This window comes from Rhododendron vialii, chromosome 6a, assembly GCF_030253575.1.
Source record: "Rhododendron vialii isolate Sample 1 chromosome 6a, ASM3025357v1".
Classification (NCBI taxonomy): domain Eukaryota; kingdom Viridiplantae; phylum Streptophyta; class Magnoliopsida; order Ericales; family Ericaceae; genus Rhododendron; species Rhododendron vialii.
In genome coordinates this window covers 3393831-3416929 of record NC_080562.1, presented here as the reverse complement: position 1 = coordinate 3416929, position 23099 = coordinate 3393831, and the positions used below count along the sequence as shown (strand labels likewise).

Sequence of the window (23099 nt, the reverse complement as noted above, 5' to 3'; positions counted from 1 at the left end):
AAACCAACAAATACCAAAGGGCAAGACATACACTAATTTTTTTTTACTATGTGCACATCCGCATGCAGTTGCGTATAACGAGTGGAGTATTAATAACATAAGATCATTAAGAGATGAAATTCTTTACACCGGTGCTGCTCATTGTGGACTCCACCATGTATTTATTGTTATAATCCGAATCGTTACCCATAGTATAGTATATTTACACAATAAATTAACTTGATTAGATATCGATGGATTAATCAAAAGTTGAATTTTTAGTTTATATAAAAATGGACAGTTTAATTCTATCAAGTTAAACAGTCCATTACCCTCCATTTTATAAATCAAAATTCAAATTATGATACACCTATTAATATCCGGTGAATCTAATTTTTTGAATGAGAATACTACTATGTGAGTCTTACAAAATGAACGGCTTACATCAACATTTAATGCACCAGTGGAGCCCAAAATAATGGTGGTGGAAAACTTATAATTTCTGCTACCAATGGAAGGAATTTAATCTCGATCATTAATTATGGTGGTGAACCGTGAACCCTGTCTAATACAGGAGTATAAAAGTTTCGCGCCGGCTCCCATAGTCAGCGCAAGGCAGCCCAACGCATCATCGGTATTTGACCATTTAATCCATAATCATGAGACATGCACGTGATGGCGAGATATTTTTCAGTGCCGAGCGGGTATATCTCACGTGGTGTCCGCTCGGTACTCCCGAGCCGTCTGATGCACTTTTAAACGGCTCAAATTGAAATATTTTCTCTCCTCTCACCACTCCTCTTTTTCTCTTTTTTCTCTATCCAAATCCGAGTGATCCAAAATCGCATCAGACGGTTCGGATGTGCCAAACGGGCACCACGTGGTACCCACCCGGCATTGAAAAATTTCTTCGCGATGGCGATCCATCGACAGCCTGGTAATTCTCTCTCTCGCCGAATGGGACGTGAGCTGTAACTAAATTCGTTGTTTATGGAAAATTAATTAACAATTAGTAATTAATTTAATTAGGGAGGAAAATCTAGTCAGCAATCTGCATGGGAGAAAGGGGAAGGAACCACCGACGTAAACGGAACGGAGACGGAATATTTCTCTGCGACCAGACCACCCCAGTAAAAGTGTAAAGTCAAAGGGGGAACAGACGGCGGATTAACTGCTTCCATTAAGGCCGGTTGTAGCAATAATGGGCCCCTAATGGCCACCACCATTACCATGCATGTAAAGATCGTATATATACTAGTATTAGAATTTGAATATAGTATGTAAGGTTTTTTTTTTTTAAATGACAAGTCAGGTATCCGGATCAACTTATGCGCATCTCGTCTAATCCTGGGGGATGAATCTCACCGTCCACTTGTGGTATCCCCCAATTAGAGTCGGAGCAAATTCCTATATGGACTATGTTAGGAACATGTGTGAAAGATTGAGTCACATATCGGATAAATAGAAAAATGATTAGACATTAATATACAATTGGATAGTTTAATACTTATAAAGTTTAGCCTTTTAAGTAGATATATGAGTTATTCAATGTATATTGGGTCCATGTGATATAGTGCGAACTCTACAAACACTCCCAACGAATTGGGCCTACGCACACAAGAAAGCGGATCAGACTCCCAACAGGCTGGCCTCAAGATGAATTAATGACACCTGGACGATTTCGAACCTGAAACCATAGAAAGGAGCAAACTCTTACATCAAACCTTGGGGTTAATTTTTTCTTTGTTGGGAAAAATTCGGCAGAAATAGAATTCCAAATAATAATTTCATTGATAATTGCATAATTACAAATTACATAACGAAACAGATTATAACGAACAGAGATACAAACCGAATTCCTAGAATATGAACCGAGTCCAGTGTGATACCACAGTCTCTTTAAGAAAGATTTGCCGCCTACCGAGGGTGTTGCAGGATTCATCGGCATCTTCCTCCTAAGTTTGGCTCGGCTAAACCACGAGCCTGCTGAACATCACCATTGATTGCCTTGGCGAACTAACTATTGCCCGTCTCTCTCTCTCACACAAAGAATGATTTTCAGAGTTCTTGGAGTTGGTCAAATTTCTGGTGTGTCTTTTCCAAAACGTGATATATTGGAGTTGGCCGAATTTCTGGTGTGTCTTTTCCAAAACGTGATATACCAAGATCCTTGTAATGCCTTGTTTGTAACTCTCACAATGAATTCTGGAATTGATTTCTGCCATCAAGGAGGGAGGTTACGGAAGTGAAAACACCATCATGGAGAGGGGTAACAAGAGTTGCGCAATCCACACATCAATACATCAATTGATTGTGGAGCATCCAGATACAATAAATTCGGAACATGCACGATTGCCTCGGGAGACCCTCCGGTAGCCCTGATTTCATTCATTCGAAATTCTGTAAAAATTTCCAACATTCGTTTCTATTTATCGTGAGTGTATTTTGCTGATTTGCTCCAGTTCATGAAGAAAGATGCATGCAATATTGCTTGGTACGTGGTAGCTCTTATTTATTACCCTTCCCATATCCTGTGTACATGGGAAAAAAAAAAACCTTCGTACCCACATCATTGGCATCGCAATGTAGTTATTGTGAGTCGTTACAAACGATTTCGGACATTAGGGGTCTATTTGTATGACCGAATGTGTACATTGAATTAAAATACACACACACATCTATATATATATATATATATATATATATATATATATATATATATATAAATTACGTAACACTTGATTAATTTTTTTTATGAAATAAATTAAATATACGTCAGAAATATTACCCCACTAAGTGCGGAATAGATAATACCATGACGAGGGGAGTAGTACTAGTAATTCCATCACTATTATCGTAGAAATTCATACTTTCTTTATCGTCAAACAATATGACCCTAATGTATATATAGATGGATACTTCCGTGCTTGTTTTGTTGCCCAGAGTTGAACGGATGCGATATAATATCCTTCAGATATTTATAAGCAATAATAAATTAATAATTCCTTAGGATATATATATAGGAATGGTGGAGATCGAAAAAAAATCTAAGTGTTTCATTTTTTTTGGTAATACAGGGTTTCCCGGATTATACGCACTACAGTCTAATTCTCACGATCCTTAATTTGAGTCGTATTAGGGATGGAATTCGAGCTTCCTCGGGATATATTATCACATCTTATTAATACTTACAAGTTACAGCGCACCAAACACTGAGTGACGCACTGGATTCCATCTTCGATCCCAATCCTAACACCCAAAATCATACCCAAGTCCAAAGAGGAATAAGCAGAACTAACCAGTGGCGACCTGTTGCAGTTTATGCCAACCTGCGGACATTAAAAAATTTAAATATTTTAGAAAAACTACTCTGGCATGCATGCCTCACATGCATATATTTCGAGAGTTAGATAGCGAAAATGAGCGGATCAAGAAAAAAAAAAAAAAAAAAGATAGCGAAAATATTATGGACAAAAGAAACTTACCCCGAAAGTGTTCCGAAAAGAACAACTAGTGGTTTAGATTCACTTTGACGCGTAGGGACTCAATCATTAAAGTGAATCTCAACCACTGAATGTTTTTTTTTTTTGGTACTTTCGCACGGGATAAGTTTTCTTTGTACTTAGTATTACTTGTTAGATAAACCAATGCAACATAGAATTCTGTTACTTCTGTAATCGATATGTATGAGAGAGAGAGAGAGAGAGAGAGAGAGAGGGAGGGGAAAAACCTTTTAGATTTTCAATGCCATATACGATTTTATATATAGGTGAGCTCGGTAGTTGAGATTAAGTTGGACTTTTATAGTGTTTAAATATATTTTGACCCCGATATTTTTTGTTCATTCCAAAAAACTCCAGGTAAGGGTTCTCATTAGTTTTTTAGGGATCGAAGTCGTGTTGTAGCTATTACAACAAATATTTTTTAACGTACACAACTTTGATGGTCCATAGGTGCTTAATTGATCACAGGAACGGAGCTATCTCACCTATAGAAAATCGTCGGTGCTTCTAGAACCGTCCATTCCCGAACATAGACGGTTCGGATGGGGCTAACATCCATACTGTCCCCTTGGGACAGCAGGGTCCTTGGCCCATTTCACATATCAAGAGTGCAATGTGCATGTGAGTAGCAATCAAGGTTTTCAATACCGTACTAGCTAGAGTGCTAATTTTCCGGTGATATACCGAGTACCGTTTCGGATTTATTATTATTAGTGTTATTTTCCTACGTAAAAGATACACATTTATTAAAAATTAAATTAAATAAAAAAAATAGTCCGGTATCGTCCTCTATTTGTCTGGTATCACCTGATATTTATCAGTACTGCCTGGTATTGTCCGGTAATAAAAATATAAAAAACAATCCGGTATTGGCCGATACCGACCGGTATTTGAGTCGGAATGAAATTAGAGGTGTATGATATTAGATTTGGACCATACCGGTACGTACCGGCCAATATTGGCCGATATGGTGCAGGATTCATTACCTTTGTAGCAATGACGTGATATTGACACTCCCAATGCCACTAATGAGTAACATAAAGGTAAAAATAATTTTAGCTCTCTTTTTGTTACTAATTACTATATTTTGCCCACCCCATGAAAGCTAGGGTAAGAGCAAGTCAAAAAATAGAAACATTGTTGGATTGATTTGGTTTACTTATTTGCACAACTTCATATTCAGACCATTAAATTAAACACATATAGGTTTGGATGACGTGAGAGATTGAAAAAGGCATATGAAAATTGATGCTAAATTTGACACTAAATTGGCAAAAAATTTCACCTTTTTTGGCAATAGACTACAAGTGAACTTGTATTTTTCTAAAATATCGTCCAAAATATGGTTTAGGTCCTCCTAAAATGAAATCTTGGCTCCATCCACTTTTTAATTCAACACTCCTAACCCTATGTAGACCCTCCACCAAAAATAAAGTAAAAACCTAAGTGGGAACATGGGATTTTCCCCCTATTTTCCGGAACCAATTAATTTGGCGCTGTAATCATTGGAATTAAATTAAGGGGCTTCCAAACGAGAAGTTTTTCAGTGCCGGATGGGCACGACCACGTGGTGCCGAGTATGATCTCAGCCATCGAAATGTATTTTGAACAGTCCAGATCTGTTTAGATAATTTTTTAGTGTAAAATTATCAAAAAACCCCTTTTAACTCAAACAGATCTGAGCCGTCTAAAACACGTCTGGACGTCTAAAATACGTGCTCGACACCACGTGACCGTGCCCACCCGGCACTGAAAAATTTCTCCTTGGAGACTGAGAATGAATTTAATACTAGTTTATTTTAAAGAAATGAAAGATACTTCGAAGTTTCATTTTGTCATTAACTTCTTCTTTTTTTTATCGGCATTTTGTCATTAGTTTCTGAGGCTGGGTTTTTGACTAATGACTAATAAATGCCGTACATTCAGATCTGGAAATTTGCTTTCCTCGGTGGACGACGGTCCAGATTTGCTTATTTTCAGAGAACAATAAGTACTGGCCAATTGTCTTATCGATTTGGCATTTTTTGACCCCAATATAAAATCAGTAATGATATAGGTACCGACCGGAAGGGAGAGATTATGTATCGACCGGCCGCGTCAGGCCGTTTTCGGCCACCGGACGGCCGATTCGAGCCGTTCAAAAATTTTATTAAAAAAAAACCGATGGGGCTTGCGAGGGAATTAACAGCATCCAATGTGTGTAGGGTGCTTGATCTAAACACTCATTTTTCGTGTATATATATCATTACTGATAAAATAGTAATGCTAGTATAAAGTTTTCGTGCACAGAAATGTGGCCAAAATCATACTCCTATGCACGAGTCCATCTGTGTTGCACAATTTTTGTGTGTGTATGGTACCCAAAAATTGATTTAGAGATAAGTATCCTACATTGAGTGATAAGTATTTCATAAGAAATTATAAGTATTTCACATTGAGTAATAATAATAGAAATATTTGTCACTCAATGTGCAATACTTACCGTTTCTTATGAAATACTTACTACTGAATGTGAAATTATTTCATATGAAGTGATAAGTATTCCACATTGAGTGATAAATCTTATACATCTGGAATGTATAAGATACAATTCAACATGAAATACTTACAAGTTACAACTCAACATGGAGTATTTATCACTAAAATGACTTTTTATGTACCATATACCAAAAAGATACGGTATTTGTGTACTAAAGAAAAATTCCGCACTATTTTGTGAATTTTTCCAGACATTTTTTAAATTTCGTCAGGACGCTAACCATAGCAAAACTCATGTCCGGGGGATGTCCATAAACATAGTAATTTCCAACAACATATATATCTTGGAGAAGAAAGGAGTACTAGCTCATCCACTAGAATAGGGAAACCATTTATCTCAAGATAAAACATATTGTGAGATCATACTTATTGCAATTTGATGACAGTGATTTTTGGTTTGATTGATATTCTCAACAAAATTTCCAAAAAAATGAACGTGTTCTTAGTAATTGTAGTCCAAAACGGGACCACAATACCCTTCAACAAGATCCTCGAATCCATTGCATCCTCCACACGCAGCGCCGATTCTGAACAGGAAAATGGGCACACCACGACACCAGAGAGACAAAACAGAGTTCCTCTAAAAAAAGTTTCAAAAATCGATCTCCAGCTTTAAAGCTTTAACTTTTGACTTCTGGCACTTAATTGGCTGTAATTCAACTCCATCTCAAATCGGTAATTTTCAGTCTATAAAGTAAAAAATTACGACAACAAATATTTCATTAAAGACGAAAAATACCAAGAAGCTAGTATTTTAGTCTTCGGTTTTGTCCAACTTTTTTCGCTTTCGGTCAATGCGTTTATACTTTTATGGCCACTGAGACAAATAATCTCAAAAATTATGACGAAAAGCTATAAAATAAATAAAAAAAATACTCAATACTTGTACACACAATCGCATTACACATGGAGTCCACGCACTTAACTACAATTCTACTAGCTTTCTTTCTTTCCAGGTATGATCCCGCATCTCACTGTATACATTATGTGTGGAGCCTAAATCACTGTTCAATGCGAGCGTGCGAGTGCGAGTGCCTTTCCCTTCAATACTCTACTCTTGGGCATGGATGTGCTAGTACCCAGATTCCTCTTTGGGACTTAATTAGGAAAAAAAGTTGGAACCTATAAGTGAAAATCACAATGTGGACCTTCGCTTCCGCTCTTAATTAGAAAAAAAAAAAGTTGGAACCTAAGTCGCATAGTATTTCGATAGGACCTTTGCTTCCGCACTTAATATTCGCTTTTTACTGCGGCTCTCAATCATCTCTTTTGGCAATCTGTATATAATACGGGACTTTTCCGGAGCTTGCAAATCTCGAAAGCATTGAAATGGCTCTAGCTACCTCATGAAGACACACGCACAAAAAAAAATTGCCTCTACCATTCCACTTCTGAGCTCACATTATTTTACTATTAGTTATACATTTGTGCTAACAGCCTAAAACAGTAAGCTGCTAGACTCCAACATGGGAAAGAAGCCGGGGAAGAAGCACCCAAATAACATGGTTACAGAGTGGCACTGGCAGCAGCAGTAGTATTTCATCCCCTAGTGTTCTCTCTCTCTTCCTCCTCGCATTCCTCCCTCCCTCTCTTGGCTTTCTCTCACCTACCCATCTTCAGAACAGAGAGAGAGAGAGAGAATGGAGAACTCAGTCTCCAAGCTGTTCATTCTTTTTCTGAGCACAGCTCTGTTACTGGGAACTGAGCTAGTCCAGTGCACCGTGACCTACGATAACAAGGCTATCATCATCAATGGGCAAAGAAGAATCCTCATCTCTGGCTCCATACATTACCCCAGAAGTACCCCTGATGTACCATTCCAACAAAATCAAATTCTTTTTTGTTTCTCATTTTTGCAAATATTGAGCAAATAAATTCTTCTTCATGTATACATTGTTAATGGTGAAATGGGTATTTTGCAGATGTGGGAAGATCTTATGCAAAAGGCTAAAGATGGGGGTATAGACGTTATAGATACCTATGTGTTTTGGAGTGGCCATGAACCTTCCCCTGGCAATGTGGGTCTCTTCATTTTGATCTCCATTTTCTCTTCCTTTATTTCTGTTTTTGAGCTCATTTTACTTCAGCAATGTCACAGCATTCTAATTTGTTAGCATTTAACTTGTTCAGTACAATTTTGAGGGACGCTACGACCTTGTACATTTCGTGAAGACGGCGCAGAAACTTGGGCTCTATGTGATGCTCCGCATTGGGCCTTACGTTTGTGCAGAATGGAATTTTGGGTAATCATTTACTCTTTCTATGGTACTTGCTGTGCCTACTTTTATGTCCTGTTCTTTTCTTTTTGGCTTCGTTCAGTTGTCAGGAATGTTACAAATAGATTTTCCCATCCTTTCCATGCAATTGAAAGGCCCGGCCTTCCGGCCTTTCAATTTAGAAAACGAATGTTGGATGGGTTTTTGTGTACTTCATCTTCGATGATTTCCCTTTTTTATTTTTGCAGAGGATTTCCCGTGTGGTTGCACTTTGTCCCGGGCATCAGCTTCAGAACAGATAATGCGCCTTTCATGGTCTCTCCTTCCGTCCACTCCCTATCTTTTTTTATGCTCCTCATTTCTAACACTGAAAAAGCACACCACAGAGGAAATTTTGAAAAAGCACACACTTTTCTCTTTCCATTTTCTTTCTATGTGTTTTGTTGGGTTGGGGGAGGAGGTAAGTAATGTTCGTTGAGAGTAGGGCTGATAAATGAGTCAGGCAAGCAGAACAGTGAATTGTTCAAGCTTGATTTGAAGACCTGAGGACTTCCAAAAATATGCTTCAGCTTGGCTTGTTTATTTGGCGAGTGGATCTTGAACAGGCTTCAATCAAGCTGATCATGAGCAATCTTGAGCAGATTGAATTTTTCGAACATTATAGGCGGACTAATAGTTTGCTTTCAAGCTTAATAAGCTTTAAAAAAATGTTCAAGCTGGCTTTATTTGGACTGTGAGCGAGCTCTTACTTGGTCAAACACAAGCTCGAACACGAGTAGCTTGATTCGCTTATCAGCAACTAGACCCAAGTATTGAACTGTTTGGTAGGAAAGATATAATGTTGTAGTTCTTATTTTTGAGCTCCAACTTCTTAATTTGAAGGCGGCAATGCAAAAGTTCACCCAGAAAATCGTCGCAATGATGAAGAAAAGAAACCTGTTCGAGTCCCAGGGCGGTCCCATCATTCTGTCTCAGGTATATATGAGTTTTCTTTAGCTTTTTTTTTATAGAGTTCATTTTGCAAAATTTGGCTGACATTTGATAGAATCTTTTAGCTTTTCTACCAAGTGAGAAGGGAAAAAATGTCAGACTTATTGGCTTTCAAACACTGGTAGATTTTCCAAATTATGATGTTCGACTGCCTTTCATCTTGTATATTTAGATCGAGAATGAGTACGGTGGAGTAGAGAAGTTGCTGGGAGCACCTGGTCAAGCATACATGAATTGGACTGCAAGTATGGCTGTTGGACTAGACACCGGCGTCCCATGGGTGATGTGCAAGCAACCTGATGCCCCTGACCCCGTGGTGAGTTGTAGTAGCAGTTTGGCGTGAAATGATAAGAAATGACGAGAAAGATAAAACTCTCAAATTTGGTTTGTAAGTCAAGTGAGAAACTTATTTGCACAATTCCAAATCTCATAAAGAAATGCTAAGATTTGGTGAGAATGGAACCGAGTGTTCCCGACATTTGTTCCTTTATTGTTTCATGGGTTGCATGCATCGTTAAGCCAGTAGTTTCTTCCAACTTGGGTATTCTATTGCTCGTATTTAACTTGGGAGATCTATTTCCTGCTTCAGTTAGTAGTGTCGACATAAATTTGTCGAATTTGAAAAATCCAAATCCTCTCATCCTCGATGTATGAACTCAGTTTAGCACTCAACTAAAGGAAATTTATTTATTTATTTATTGTTTCCTTTTATTGACGACAGATAAATACGTTCAATGGTTTTTACTGTGACACTTTTTCTCCAAACAAACCTTACAAGCCTATTATGTGGACTGAGGCTTGGAGTGGCTGGTAAGTATTCCCTTTTTTTAACAATTCTTCAAGTATTTCACTCTCTCAATTCGTCTCTCTACAATAAATATGTTCTTAAAAAATAACTCAGTTTCTCTTGGCTGTAATGTGAAGGTTCACAGAATTTGGTGGGCCGATTCACAAGCGACCGGTTAGAGACTTGGCATTTGCAGTTGCTCGTTTCATCCTGAGGGGTGGCTCATTTGTTAACTATTACATGGTTAGTTTGTCAGTTCAACTCACCCACTTCAATCACATTCAGCAATATTGTAGCTTAGTTTGATGAATCGAGATCCTGTTCTTACTGCTATAGTATCATGGAGGAACAAACTTTGGGAGAACTGCTGGCGGCCCTTTCATTACAACCAGTTATGACTATGATGCTCCGATTGATGAATATGGTGAGACCGAGACTCGGCTTGTTTTAGGCTTTTAGCAATCAACATGTGGTCAATAAAATTAAGAACGACTTGGAAAATTCCTCGATTACCAAGTTGTTGAAAATTTTCACTATCTATCATGACTGCATTTCCCCAAGCTGTCTCAGTATTAAGTCACTGCATGATTTATCTGAATTTTGATGCTGAATTCTCCAACCATATTCTCTCAAATCTGCTCTGGAAACATAGACCTAAACTACAAAAATTGGTTTGAAGGTCATACTTCTTTTGTTTGTGATACCAAATCCATTCATTCCAAATCCATAACCCAAACGCAATCTTAAACTTGGTAAGAAACGACCTTGTTTTCTTTCAGGTTTGATCAGGGATCCTAAATACGGCCATCTGAAAGAGCTCCATCGCGCTATTAAACAATGCGAACAGGCATTAGTTTCTTCAGATCCTAACGTAACTAAATTAGGACCAGCCCAGCAGGTAAGCCTTTTTTCTAATTTCAGATTCCATGATAAACTTCCATCTCCGATGATTATCAAAGCAACTACCCTTTTGTTTTTTTTTTTTGAACCGCAACTACCCTTTTGTAGGCTCATGTGTTTTCTGGACAAGGATTTTGTTCAGCTTTCCTCTCAAATAGTGACACCAAGTCTGCCGCTCAAGTTAAGTTCTATAACAAGAAGTATAAGTTGCCTCCTTGGTCCATAAGCATCCTTCCCAATTGCGGCAGCGCTCCAGTCTTTAACACTGCAGAAGTAAGTGACAGCTTAGTAAGGTTTACTGCAGTGTGCTTCAACACCAATTTTTTTCACTCTGAAGTACTGTTCTTCCTTCAAAAGAATTTAATTACAAACCCCATAAGGCTATGTACTGCCATTTCAAAAAGTATAGTGCCTGTTTGGTAGTATAATTTTTCATTCTTATATTTCTTGTTTCATTCTTCAGAAGCACTTGAAACTTGTTTGGTGAATCGTTGAAAACTAGTTTAAATTTTTCCGAGAACAACCCATGTTATAAGAAACACCGAAAAGAATCTTTTTCAGATTTTTAGATATTGTCTATTGCACACATCCGAGTGCAATACAGAAACGAAACAATCATTCTTTCTGTTTCCGAGACAATAACTAACATCCTGTACATTCTTCTGTTTCTTTAGAATGAAGTTAATCATATTATCATGTTCTGATCACTAAGGTGCGGACTAAAACTTCACAAATACAAATGGTGCCTACAAACTCTGCGATCCACTCGTGGGAGACTTACGGTGAAGACATTTCTTCCTTGGAGGAGAGTTCGACATTAACGGCAATAGGACTCTTCGAACAGATAAATATTACTAGAGATACCAGCGATTACCTATGGTACATGACAAGGTGAGTCTAACCTCTTCGGCATAAATGGAGATTTTCTTTGGGGTCCAAATTTTGAAATTCGTAGAATATCTGGAGTCTGCCGTCTTGGAAGTCATGCACTGATATATATCGTCTTCTTTTTTTGCTTAACCATGCACTAAGTATATATGACTGATCGGTTCTGCTAAAGGTTGAAAAGAGAGGTGGAAAATGGTAGAGCCACCCTACTGGTGGTTTGGGGAAATGTCAACTGTATTTGACTATTTGTAGCCATGTCAACCTACTGATATTCTAACTCAATTGAGTTTCCTACTTAGAATTAAGAGCTTATAATCCAACATAAACCCCTTCACAACACGCATTCTAAACTTTCTGATTTGCTCTCCAATTCAGTGTTTATATCAGTCCATCAGAGTCATTTCTGAATGGAGGAAAATGGCCCACACTATACATGGTGTCAAATGGCGACGCCGCTCATGTCTTTATAAACGGAAAGCTTTCAGGTAATATTCGGATAGCCTACCTCAAGCAAATTTCAAATTTTTTTTTTTTTTGGAGTGAGTTTGTTTCGTTGTTTGCACAACTCATGTCTAATCCTCACCTGCAATGTCTTGACCCTTATTTATGGAGGATATGACTTCTCTTAAAATTTCATTGGACATATCGCCCCTGACATTGTGGAATGGAAAAAGTACTGACGTAAAATCCCAAAGGAATGTAAAATAAGGCTCAATTTGGTTTGGTTTGCAGGTTCAGCCTATGGTAGCCGGAACGACATGATGTTCAAGTTTACTACACCAGTCAATCTGACTGCTGGAATGAATAACATAGCGCTGCTCAGCATAGCAATGGGATTGCCGGTTAGTCTCTGCATATTACACTATCTAGGTAGCTTTTTTATCTTCTTCGTTTTTGTGCAACATTGTTTTAATTTTCTATGTATTATTCTCGTGTTTTAGAACATTGGGTTGCACTACGAAACATGGCCAGAGGGAATCCTTGGGCCAGTGACGCTGTCTGGTTTAGACCAAGGAACCACGGTCTTAACATGGCAGAAATGGACTTACAAGGTCAGCTAATATCACTACTCTTTGGGAGGTTCCATTGATTTGAGACATTTTAAACTCTTTCTGTTGCGTTTGTGAATCATGATCATTAGTCATTGTTGTATGTAAACCCTAGAACTATGTAGTATTACTACCCCCAGATGCCCTCATTATACCTTCTTTCCTCATTCAAGAACATTGTCAAATGTCGCCACTCGCCAACCACAAAATCTTTCGCTTTGGGTCTCTAGAACCAACCCCTCTCTCTGCGCACAGCCCTAATAAGTTTTCTATCCAATTGTTACTCTCATTTCTCTATCTATCTAACTCCACTCATTACCCCAAAAACCTCCTTCAAAACCCGAACCAAACAAAGCTTTTGTTTATTGCCTCCTCTATGTGTTGGTTCAAGTCTTCTCCATGTTTCTGCGTGTGTTTGGTTCACTGTCCAATACTCTTTGTGCTCTCTCTCTCTTAAAACAGGTTGGCATGAAAGGTGAGGCAATGGATTTGGCATCTCCAAACAAAGTCTCATCAGTTGAGTGGACTCAGGGGTTATCTTCCCAGGGCCAGAATCCTCTGACATGGTATAGGGTAAGAAAATGAGAAGTGAGTTAAAGAAGTTTTAATAGAAACTAGTTCAACAAAAAGAGTAACTTGGCTTGGTACTCGCAGGCTTATTTCGATGCACCAGAAGGAGACGAGCCATTAGCGTTGGATATGCTTAGTATGGGAAAGGGCCAAGCGTGGATCAATGGACAAAGCATAGGGAGATATTGGCCTGTTTATGCCCAAGGCAACTGTAGTACTTGCAGCTATGTTGGAACGTACAAAAAAACAGACTGCCTAAGCGGTTGTGGTAAACCAACTCAGAGATGGTAAACATTCTGCAGAATAAATTGCAACACAAAGTTCGGTTTTCAACAGACATTCTGACAAGCTATTTTCCAAACATTTGGGTTTTATCAGGTATCACGTTCCCAGGTCTTGGTTGCAGCCAACGCAAAACTTGTTGGTCATTTTTGAGGAACTTTTTGGCGATGTTTTCAAGATCGCACTTGTGAAAAGAACAAGTAGTACTTAGCAAGGCCTGTAAATGGAGAAGAAGCCAGGAGGGTACCACTGTGATTGCACTTGATTGTAAGCTGCGGCGAGATGTGAAGCAGAAAGGCAACTACAAGGTGATATCACTGTGATCACAGGATGCCGTGAAATTGAATCTGGTTGCTGACATTGCCACGGGCGGCTCCAACATTTTTTCTAAGCGATAACAGAAACATATAGAAATTTTTTCGATAGGGAGGTTGAATATCTGTTAGGTTTGGTTTATTTTAATTTGATGGGCTATATTATCTGCTTACCCCAATTGATTGGTACTTAAGGCTCTAATTAAATTTTGGTTTGGTTTACATTATGTACTTACTCACAGATTTAAGTGGATTTTCTTTTATTTGTTCTTTGTACGAATGGTTTCATTGCAGACAATATTAGAAAAAGACAAATCATAGATAGAGAAATACAAAATTTTAGTGCATTTTTTTGAATCGGGAATAGTTTGTGTAATGGTGGCCGCTCATCCTGGCTCAATCGGCCATTTTCACTTGAAGAAGTCAAAAAGGCTGCTTTCCAAATCGGGGGAGCAAAAGCTTCGGGTCCCAATGGCTTTCTCGGTTTTACAACTTACTGCAGGAAATCAATTTCTCGTACCTCATTCTAACCCCCAAAGTCCCTTCCCCCACAAGCCCAAGCGATTTCAGATCGATTAGCCTGTGTAATGTCATCTACAAGAAGACCGTATCCGAAACATTGGCAAACCGGATTAAGCACATTTTGCCATCATACATATCCCCATCTCAGAATGCTTTTGTGCCTAGTCGTCTGATCTCATTGCTTGCAAGTGAATTCACAAACCAAATCTCCAGTCACATAACAGGCCACAAATATGTGGCCGCTCTTAAGCGCCGCTGGATGTGAATAAGGCTTTTGAGAGGGTAAGGTTGAATTTACTCTCGGCCACCCATAGAAAAATTGGTTCTTCTGAAAATTGAATTCAGCTTCTACACCAATGTCACTCCATTCTAACATTCTCAATTCTGATAAATGTAAATAAGCTATACGAGACGTGAAGCAGAAAGGCAACAAGAAGTAGATATTACTACGATCAAATGGTGCCGCGAAAGGGAATCTGGATGCAATATTGCAGGGTTCAAAGGGTGGGGAGCTCCATTTTCGTTTTCAAGCAATCAGCTTCGGGAATAGTTTTTGTAATGATGGGTTAACAAACTCAAACTACACCTTTTAATCATTCTAAAGCTCTGGATTTAGAATTTGGATCGTAGTTTTAGATTGTGCTTCAAATTATTGAATTTTTTTAGTAGTAGTAAAAGAGAAAAATGTGTGTTTACTATACAGGTGATATGTTGTTGCAAAAGCTAGTAATTTTTACTGCAAAATGGTAACATTCAAATTTTAAATAACTAAGAATCCAAAATTTGGTCCCAAAAGCACAAACCCAAATTCTGAATCTAATTTTAGAGCAAGTCTAATGGTTTAAGCCATTTTCCATAAAATGGCCATGAATAGTGTCATTTGGCAAAAAAAAAATGACAATGGTAAGACCAATAGTGCAGGGCCATTTTTTTCAATAATTCTCCTGTATCATTTTCCTGACTAACTTTCACCAACTAGCTCCATCTACCATTCTCCCTCCACCTACCCTTCTCCACCTATCATCTCTCATCTCTATAAATAAAAAACTCCAAAATATGTTTCTTCTGAATATACACCATTAACATTCACTTATTCTCTACAATGAATAAGTTACAAAAAAAAATAAAAAATTATTCTCACTGAAAAAATTTTTGCATCTTCATCTTCATTGGAAACTTCCAATGAAGATGAGATGGCGATGACCCAAAATATGGCACTGGAGTATCACAACATGATGCAACAAGCTAAACATGTTGCTTCACGTAGTGGTAGACAACACTACCGTTGAAATAGAGTCGCTAGCGACAAGCTAAACATGTTGGTTCAAGTAGTGGCCGGCAAAATGCAATTAGAAACACAGAGGTTCCATAAATCTACATCCAGATGGAGTAGAATACAACTAGTTTCGTACAAGCATTCAAACTTAGATATAGTTCATTAAAACAAGTCAAAAACGGTGCAACGTTCATTCATGTCTCAAGTTAGCAGTAGCAGTAACACCAACGGGAGTGTCGTGCTTTGCCACAGCAATCTCTAATGCTTCTTTCTGCGCACCCACAATCCTGTCCACCAACTTGCCTTCTTTAATGAAAATAAAAGTTGGCATTGCCTCGACGGCCCAGTCCTTAGCAACAGACTGTACAGAGAAAATATTGATTTCAAGTTAGAAATCAAAGGCTCAAAGTCTCCCTGCAGATAAAAAGATTGAAAGATTGGTGGTGGAGTTTGAATCTCAGTTGTGTTTATCGAAGAAGTCCCGTTAAAGGATCCTCCTTTGATCCGGTCGAGATGAAGAATCATCACTTTCAACTAGTCATTTCAGCAATCCAAAGATAATCCAGCAGTATCACCACCATGAAGCATCTTCCTAGCCATCTCTGTGAGAATCGGGGCAATTAAACGGCACGGTCCAACGCCATGAAGCTGTGAAATCCACCACCACCTATCGAAATTTTTTGCAATTAGGCTTAAGGGGGGATATGAATGACAAAAAGTATCAGTTGAAATTGACCGGTGAAGGAGCAACCTCATCCATATGTTTCTAGTCAATTTGGTTTACACACATAAATATGCTGAAGACCATGCATCAATGTAATGCAACCAAAAAGGAAAAACAAAACTTTCAAAATTTAAAAGCAATGCAGAAGAGTATAATATAAAACGCCAAAAGATACACGTATGCAAAGAATCCACGAAATCAACAACTGATACTAGTTACGTGCAACTATCCTCATATTGCGCCATTGTTAGCAAATGCTATATTAGCAAGCATCAAGGCAATGAAGCCCAGAGGCGAGGCGAAAAGCAAAATGCCTTGCGAAACAAAGGTAAACGCAACACAAGGAGGACTAAAGCATAAATAGGCCAAAGCTAATCACCAATGCAAAAAATCCACGACATCATCAACGCTACTTTCTCCATATCCTAATTCCTAGCTACACAACAAAATAAAGAACAATTGAATAAAATAAAATAAAAAAGAAAGAGAAGAACTCTTTAGGCTCCTGAACTCCCTTGATTGTCCTATTTTCCAATCTTGATAATCCAAGCTTGTCTACTCTAGAAAAGTACTGGGTTTATCCAACGCAGCGACTACTCTTATGTAATCCTGTTATATGTTTCCAGGAGTGTGCACTAAGTAACTGATTCACGAGGTGGCAACTTGAGAGTGTCCTTCTGTGATCTATAAAGAGTACTTACGGGCCTGTGTATCCTTTTCATGCGTGTACTAATACAAGTTTTCTTCATACTTCATGTCTATATGTTTATATACGTATGTAATTATTGAGAAGATTGAATTGTTGAGTGACCATAAACTTTATCTAACAGTTGAAATTGACCGGTGAATGAGCAACATCATCCCTATGTTTCCACCCAACTTGGTTTTTACACGTAAATATGTAGAAGAGCATCAACATGATGCAATTGTGTCCAAGAAGGAAAAACAAAACTTTCGAAATCAAATAAAAGCAATGCAGAAGAGTAACATAAAATGCCAAAAGATACATGCTCATAATCCACAAAATCAACAAACTGAAACAAGCAACATGCAAATGATGAACAATAGAGGGAAAGGAACTCTTCACAATACAAACCATCTCCACCACTCCATCAAATGTCCTATTGTTTGGTTCTCTCAAAAACCATACGAAGCAAAGGGTAGCCAACAACCAGGCCACACTACTTTGTAGTTTAAGGCACCGTTGTATAAAAAGAAGCCATGATGGGAGGACGGATAGTGCAACTCTCCACATGATAATAATCACAACCAAATAGAGCAATAGCAAAATAACAAAATATATTGAGAGTAGCAAATCTTATGCCTCAAACTTTAACCAAATGTGCTTCCTTCTCAATCTAAGTTGGAACCAATGATCCAATTCAGCAATGAAGCCACAGTCAAGTACTATAGCCTATAGGAAGAAAACCCAATGAAATACGAGAAAAAAGGAAAATGGATATATGTGCATTGTCAAATCCATGAAAATCCAACCCTTCAATCTTCTCGACGAATTGGCAACCTAAATAAATTGCCCTATATTTCACAGGTGCTTGAGTAGAAGACTTCCAAGTAAACTTCCATGCATACCACTTATCACCTCCCCCTTCTTGATTAGGCATGAGTAATTGTAGTTCCAACCTAATTTACCCTAATCAACTCGTCTCTTAACTGAAATCAAGCTATATGCATATTGAAAAACTTGCATTGCTTCTACACACGATTCCAGCCCCTTGCATAACTGATGAGCATACTCTTTTATCTCATGAGTACTAAGGTTGTATGACACTATCCCGCTATTGCAGCAACGCAAAAGAACCTCGACATTTGGCCGAGATCCCAACACGCTGTGATATTCTGAGAGGGGTCCAATACTGTATCTTTTAGTCCAACACTTGTCAACTCCGCATTCATTCATTAACCATATGTGGACGGTTGCATCCATCCCTGGGAAGTCCCACTTAGACAAAACAAGGGCAAGGGAATCATGCAGAACGCGAAGCTGAGTCATACATCGGGAGCAAATGCAGTCGGGCAAGGGTTCTCGTTCGAACAGCTCTTCAAACATGCGGAACGCACTAACTACCGAAACACCAGTACCGCGATCAAGACCAACCCAGACCAACCCAGTAGAAAACTCCATCAAATGACGTGCAACAACCACATTCCGGGCAGTCAGGGAAATCTTTGGGCACGGCCGCGTCGGTTTCTCCCCAGGAATCGGTACTCAGATGGTAGATCTGAACTTTCTGATCGCCGCGGTAGGTGTTATACTTAAACGATGTGTGGTGAGAAGGGTGATGCTGATCGAACGCAACAAACGGCATAAACGCAAAGCTTGAGCAGAATCTAACAACCTCGTATTCATTAGCCCTGGGATCAAAGCTAAACCCCAAATAGCTCCTATGCTTTGATTCGTAAAGGGGTTGAGGGAGTAGCCTGGATTCTCTCGTAGCCGGGTTGAATATGACGATGGAGGAGGTTAAGTCATGGGCGAGACACATGAGGACGTTGTGACAACCCAAGAGGAAGACAGCCCCCTTGACGACGTCGTCGTCGTTGTTATGGAAAACACGGCGTCGGGTGGCACCAAGTACATGGAAAACACGGCGTCGTCTAAGACCTTCCCCCTTAAGACTAATTGTTGGGCGTCGACGACGCAGTCGTTGCTTTGGGCGCGGTTGCGGTGGAGGGAGATGAAGATAGGGTTATGGATGAGAGAGTACCAGTGTTTGGAGACTGATTTGAATCGGAGGAGGGATTTCACAGGAACCCTCGACAGGATCTCCATCAACACATCTTCTGGCATCAGCTGGATCTCTGTATCACTTCTTCAATCGCCGCCAAACTAGCACCCGTTGGTCTCTCTCCAGTCTTCAAGAATGATACTACTCCATCTCTCTCTATTTATAAAGAAAGTCATACGCGAAATCATGCAGGGAAGAAAGAAAGTCGGTGAAATTTTGGGTTTCCAAATCAGCCATTTTCGCTTGATGTAGTCAAAAAGCCTTGCTCATGTCCGCTCTTAAGCTGGACACAAGTAAGGCTTCCAAGCTGGAATTTCCTCTCCCCACCCTTCGAAAAATGGGTTCTTTTGAGAAATGAATTCAGCTTCTACACTTTTAAGTAGGCTTCCAAACACTCCACTAGATTCAAACTACATTCTGATTAAAAAGCAAAAAAGCAAAAAATCAAAAAGTTAAAAATAAAATGTCAAAATGTAGGCTCCCAAACACTCCCTAATGTTTCTCCATTCTTACATTCTTAATTATGATCAATGTAAATAAGCTATGCGAGATGTGAAGCAGAGAGGCAACGACAAGGAGAGTATTACTATGATCAAATGGTGCCGCCAAAGGGAATTTGGATGCAACATTGCAGGGTTCAAAGGGAGGGGAGCTCCATTTTAGTTTTCAAGCAATCAGCTTCAGGAATAGTTTTTGTAATGATGAGTTAACGAACTCAAACTACACGTTTTAATCATTCTGTCGTGTAGCCGATTAAAGGCGTGTTTACCATGGCTCTGGATATAGAATTTGGATCGTAGTTTTAGATTGTGCTTCAAATTATAGAATTTTGATAATAGTAGTATAATTTTCGCATAATTTTCCAGTTTCATAGATTTTCATATGCCTGGATTTGCATGAATCTCGAGGATGGATGAGAAGGAAATGAAATCCCCGTATTAGAACCGGACATATATAACCGCGGATGACAATCCCAAACTGGGTAGAAACACACCTTCTGTTACGGACGTACAGTGATCTTAGATTCCAACCTCTATTATAAGAAGTTGAGAATAACTTTAGATCATTTTTCTACCAAAAAGAATGCTCAATGAATACAAATAAGGAACAAATCTGTACATTAAAATGATATCCCTTCCAACATTGCGATTCCTGCGTATTTAATTCCCAAGAACAAATACCCATGGCATCAACACATCCTACAGGCATTAGCTATGTTCCCAAACCACACGCCTAGCGGCCTAGGCTAGGCTTATGAGGAGGCGACAGATTATTCTCAGCGCATTAACACTTGAAAGTAAAGCCCACCTGCTTTGCAAAAGGGGCTATTGAAGCCAATCATATAAAAATCCATCCATTTCGAATTTATTTACTAATCCAAATGACAACTATTTCGTCAACTTCTCACCAAGAAAGCCATATACCAGCAGAATCCAGATAGAAACAGAGAGGTTCCATAAATCTAAATCCAGATGGAGTAGAATACAACTAGCTTCATAGTTCATACACAAGCATTCAAACTTAGATATGGTTCATTAACACAAGTCACAGACGGTGCAACCTTTATTCATGTCCTAGTACGGTCGAACATAAACACTTAAGCAGTAGCAGTAACAGCAACTGGAGTGTTGTGCTTTGCCACAGCAATCTGCAATGCTTCTTTCTGCGCACCCACAACCCTGTCCACCAACTTGCCTTCTTTTATGAAAATAAAAGTTGGCATCGCCTCGACGGCCCAGTCCTTAGCAACAGACTGCACAGATAAAAATTGATTTCGAGTTAGAGATCAACAATTTCAACTAGTCCTTTCAGCAATCCAAAGATGATCTAGCAGTATCAGGTTGGCAAAAGAATTGAAGGCACAATTAAGGGCTTGATATGTGGTTTACCTCCAATTCATCAACATCCACCTTCAGGAAAATGATATGAGGCATATTCCTAGCCATCTCTGCAAAAATTGGGGCAATGAAACGGCACGGTCCACACCATGAAGCGGTGAAATCCACCACCACCTATCAAAACTTTTTGCAATTAGGCTTAAGGGGATGTGAATGACAAAAAGTATCGAACTTTCAAACCATTCCAGCAGGCTCACGTCACAAAATCAAAAGGTTACTTTCGGGGCAAAGAACGGCATACATCACAAATGACAAAACAAAATGCTTGAGACATAGGTGAGCACATGTAAGTAGACATATACATCGTGGAAGGAGAGGACTACATGGCCATGAAAATTCACAAAGAAGAAACTGTATACTTGAAATTAAAAGAATAAGAATGATTTATCAAAAAGTAACAAGAATGAAGACCTATTATAATAAAAAAAAATGCTTCGAACGTCATTCAACCAGGTAGTGCACTCTTGTGGTTTAGACCATCTCAAAAACGAGCTGGTTTGGTAGAAAAATTTTCTTATTCTAAAAATAAATTTTCATGTAACCGTTTTAGCATATAAAAGTTGCTAGGGACTTCTACTTATCAATTTCATATCTTATCAAGGAATAAGAAAGATATCCTATTTATTGTCACGAAAAATATTTTCTTCAGTATTAAATAGATAACAACATATCTTGTGTCATCATAGGAAGGATTTTGACCCAACTAACTAAGATTTCTGCCTACAAAGATGAGATAGCAATCCCAAAATCAACCTACTTTACAAGGTTGGTATAGACCATTTCAACACCGACTGGTTGGTATATGTTGATATTCTAGAATCGTTAGTCCGTTTTAATTATCAAAATTTAACATTCGTGAACTTGTATAATTTACAAAAATAAAATATCATAAAAAAGTAAACAAGGAAGGACGTTCAGGTGTTTTCATGCTTTCAGCAAGGACAATAATTTTAGGATTCGAAAAGTCACAGAAGAAGATCTACATTTTTCAGGACAGCCAAATAGACATTTTGTTGAAGAAGTTATCCTCAAATAATTTGGGCCAAGTACTGAGTTATTTGTGCGTGTAGAAGGCCAACAACAATCTCAAAAAACGGAACACCCAAATGAAACCCCGTTCACTTACACCAGAAATAAAGTTCACTTACACCAGAAATAAAACTAGCAATTATATGAAACAAAGAATCACAACTGGACACCTGGTGATCTCGTAAGAAAAGAAAGGATTAGGGATTGTTAACCACCACTTTATCTAAAAGCTTAAGCTGTTAGAGAGATAGACAACTTTATTATTTATACTTTCAACACAGCCCATCACTTGTAGCCATGCTCTCCTCCATAAGTGTAAACACGTTTAAATATTTTAATATTAGATAGGCAGTGAGGTTCACCAACTTATCTAACAGCTTAAGCTGTTAGAGAGAGAAAACTTCATTATCTATACCTTCAACACTAGCCAAATCACTCGTTTGGATTAAGTGATTTGGTGAGAAACAAGTAAAACATAAGTAATAGGTGTAACCCCATGTTTAGCCCTAATCAAACAAAAATTATGTCTACACCATTTACTTTTTTGGGGGTATTCCTCGTCATTTTTTCACTGTTTCTCATCTCTTTTACTTTGGTAAATAATTGAAAGATTCAAAATTTTCACACCCTTTTTGGGAAAGAGTTTGGGTAAGATTGGAGATGCTCTAAACCCAATATAGAACCTTTACTTTTTTTAGCCCTTGGGATTGTGAGAAAGGAAGAAAAAAGTAAAGGGTTGTGATTTCTCCCCAAATCCCATCCAAGAGTGATGAGATTTTGCGAAAATTATAATAGACCAATAAAAAATCAAATCTTCCTACGTTTCTCATCATTTTTCACCGTTCCTCATCTCTTTTATCTAACTAAATAAGTCAAAGATTCATAAA

General features: G+C 38.5%; 2 protein-coding genes and 1 long non-coding RNA gene across 5 annotated transcripts in view; 1 reads left to right on the top strand and 2 right to left on the bottom strand.

Annotated features, from left to right (window-relative positions):
• The first annotated feature begins 7481 nt into the window (after positions 1-7481).
• On the top strand, positions 7482-14370 carry LOC131330967 (beta-galactosidase 3-like). The gene is made up of 18 exons (XM_058364743.1): positions 7482-7831; positions 7943-8038; positions 8151-8263; positions 8485-8551; positions 9119-9211; positions 9399-9542; positions 9948-10036; positions 10151-10256; positions 10350-10437; positions 10793-10911; positions 11022-11186; positions 11626-11804; positions 12177-12286; positions 12534-12643; positions 12743-12853; positions 13313-13423; positions 13505-13707; positions 13799-14370. The coding sequence occupies exons 1-18, from the start codon at positions 7661-7663 to the stop codon at positions 13911-13913; spliced, it is 2190 nt and encodes a 729-aa protein (XP_058220726.1). The 5' UTR covers positions 7482-7660; the 3' UTR covers positions 13914-14370.
• Positions 14371-15873: 1503 nt separating this feature from the next.
• The window catches only part of LOC131330976 (thioredoxin H1-like), a 40175-nt gene continuing 32949 nt past the window's right edge, over positions 15874-23099 (bottom strand). For 2 of the 3 annotated variants that reach the window (XM_058364765.1, XM_058364764.1), the window contains 2 exons: positions 21175-21297; positions 15874-16175 (listed from right to left, as the gene is read on the bottom strand). In XM_058364765.1, the coding sequence (XP_058220748.1) occupies positions 16005-16175; positions 21175-21297 (294 nt within the window). In that variant the 3' untranslated portion in view covers positions 15874-16004. Of the gene's footprint in view, positions 16176-20721; positions 21039-21174; positions 21298-23099 lie in introns of those variants that run through there. The other variant, XM_058364766.1, reaches the window with a different exon arrangement.
• LOC131330978 (uncharacterized) lies at positions 17533-20581 on the bottom strand. Its single transcript, XR_009201288.1, has 2 exons — positions 19773-20581; positions 17533-19652 (listed from the first exon to the last, which is right to left on the bottom strand). It is a non-coding gene; the product is annotated as an uncharacterized LOC131330978 (long non-coding RNA).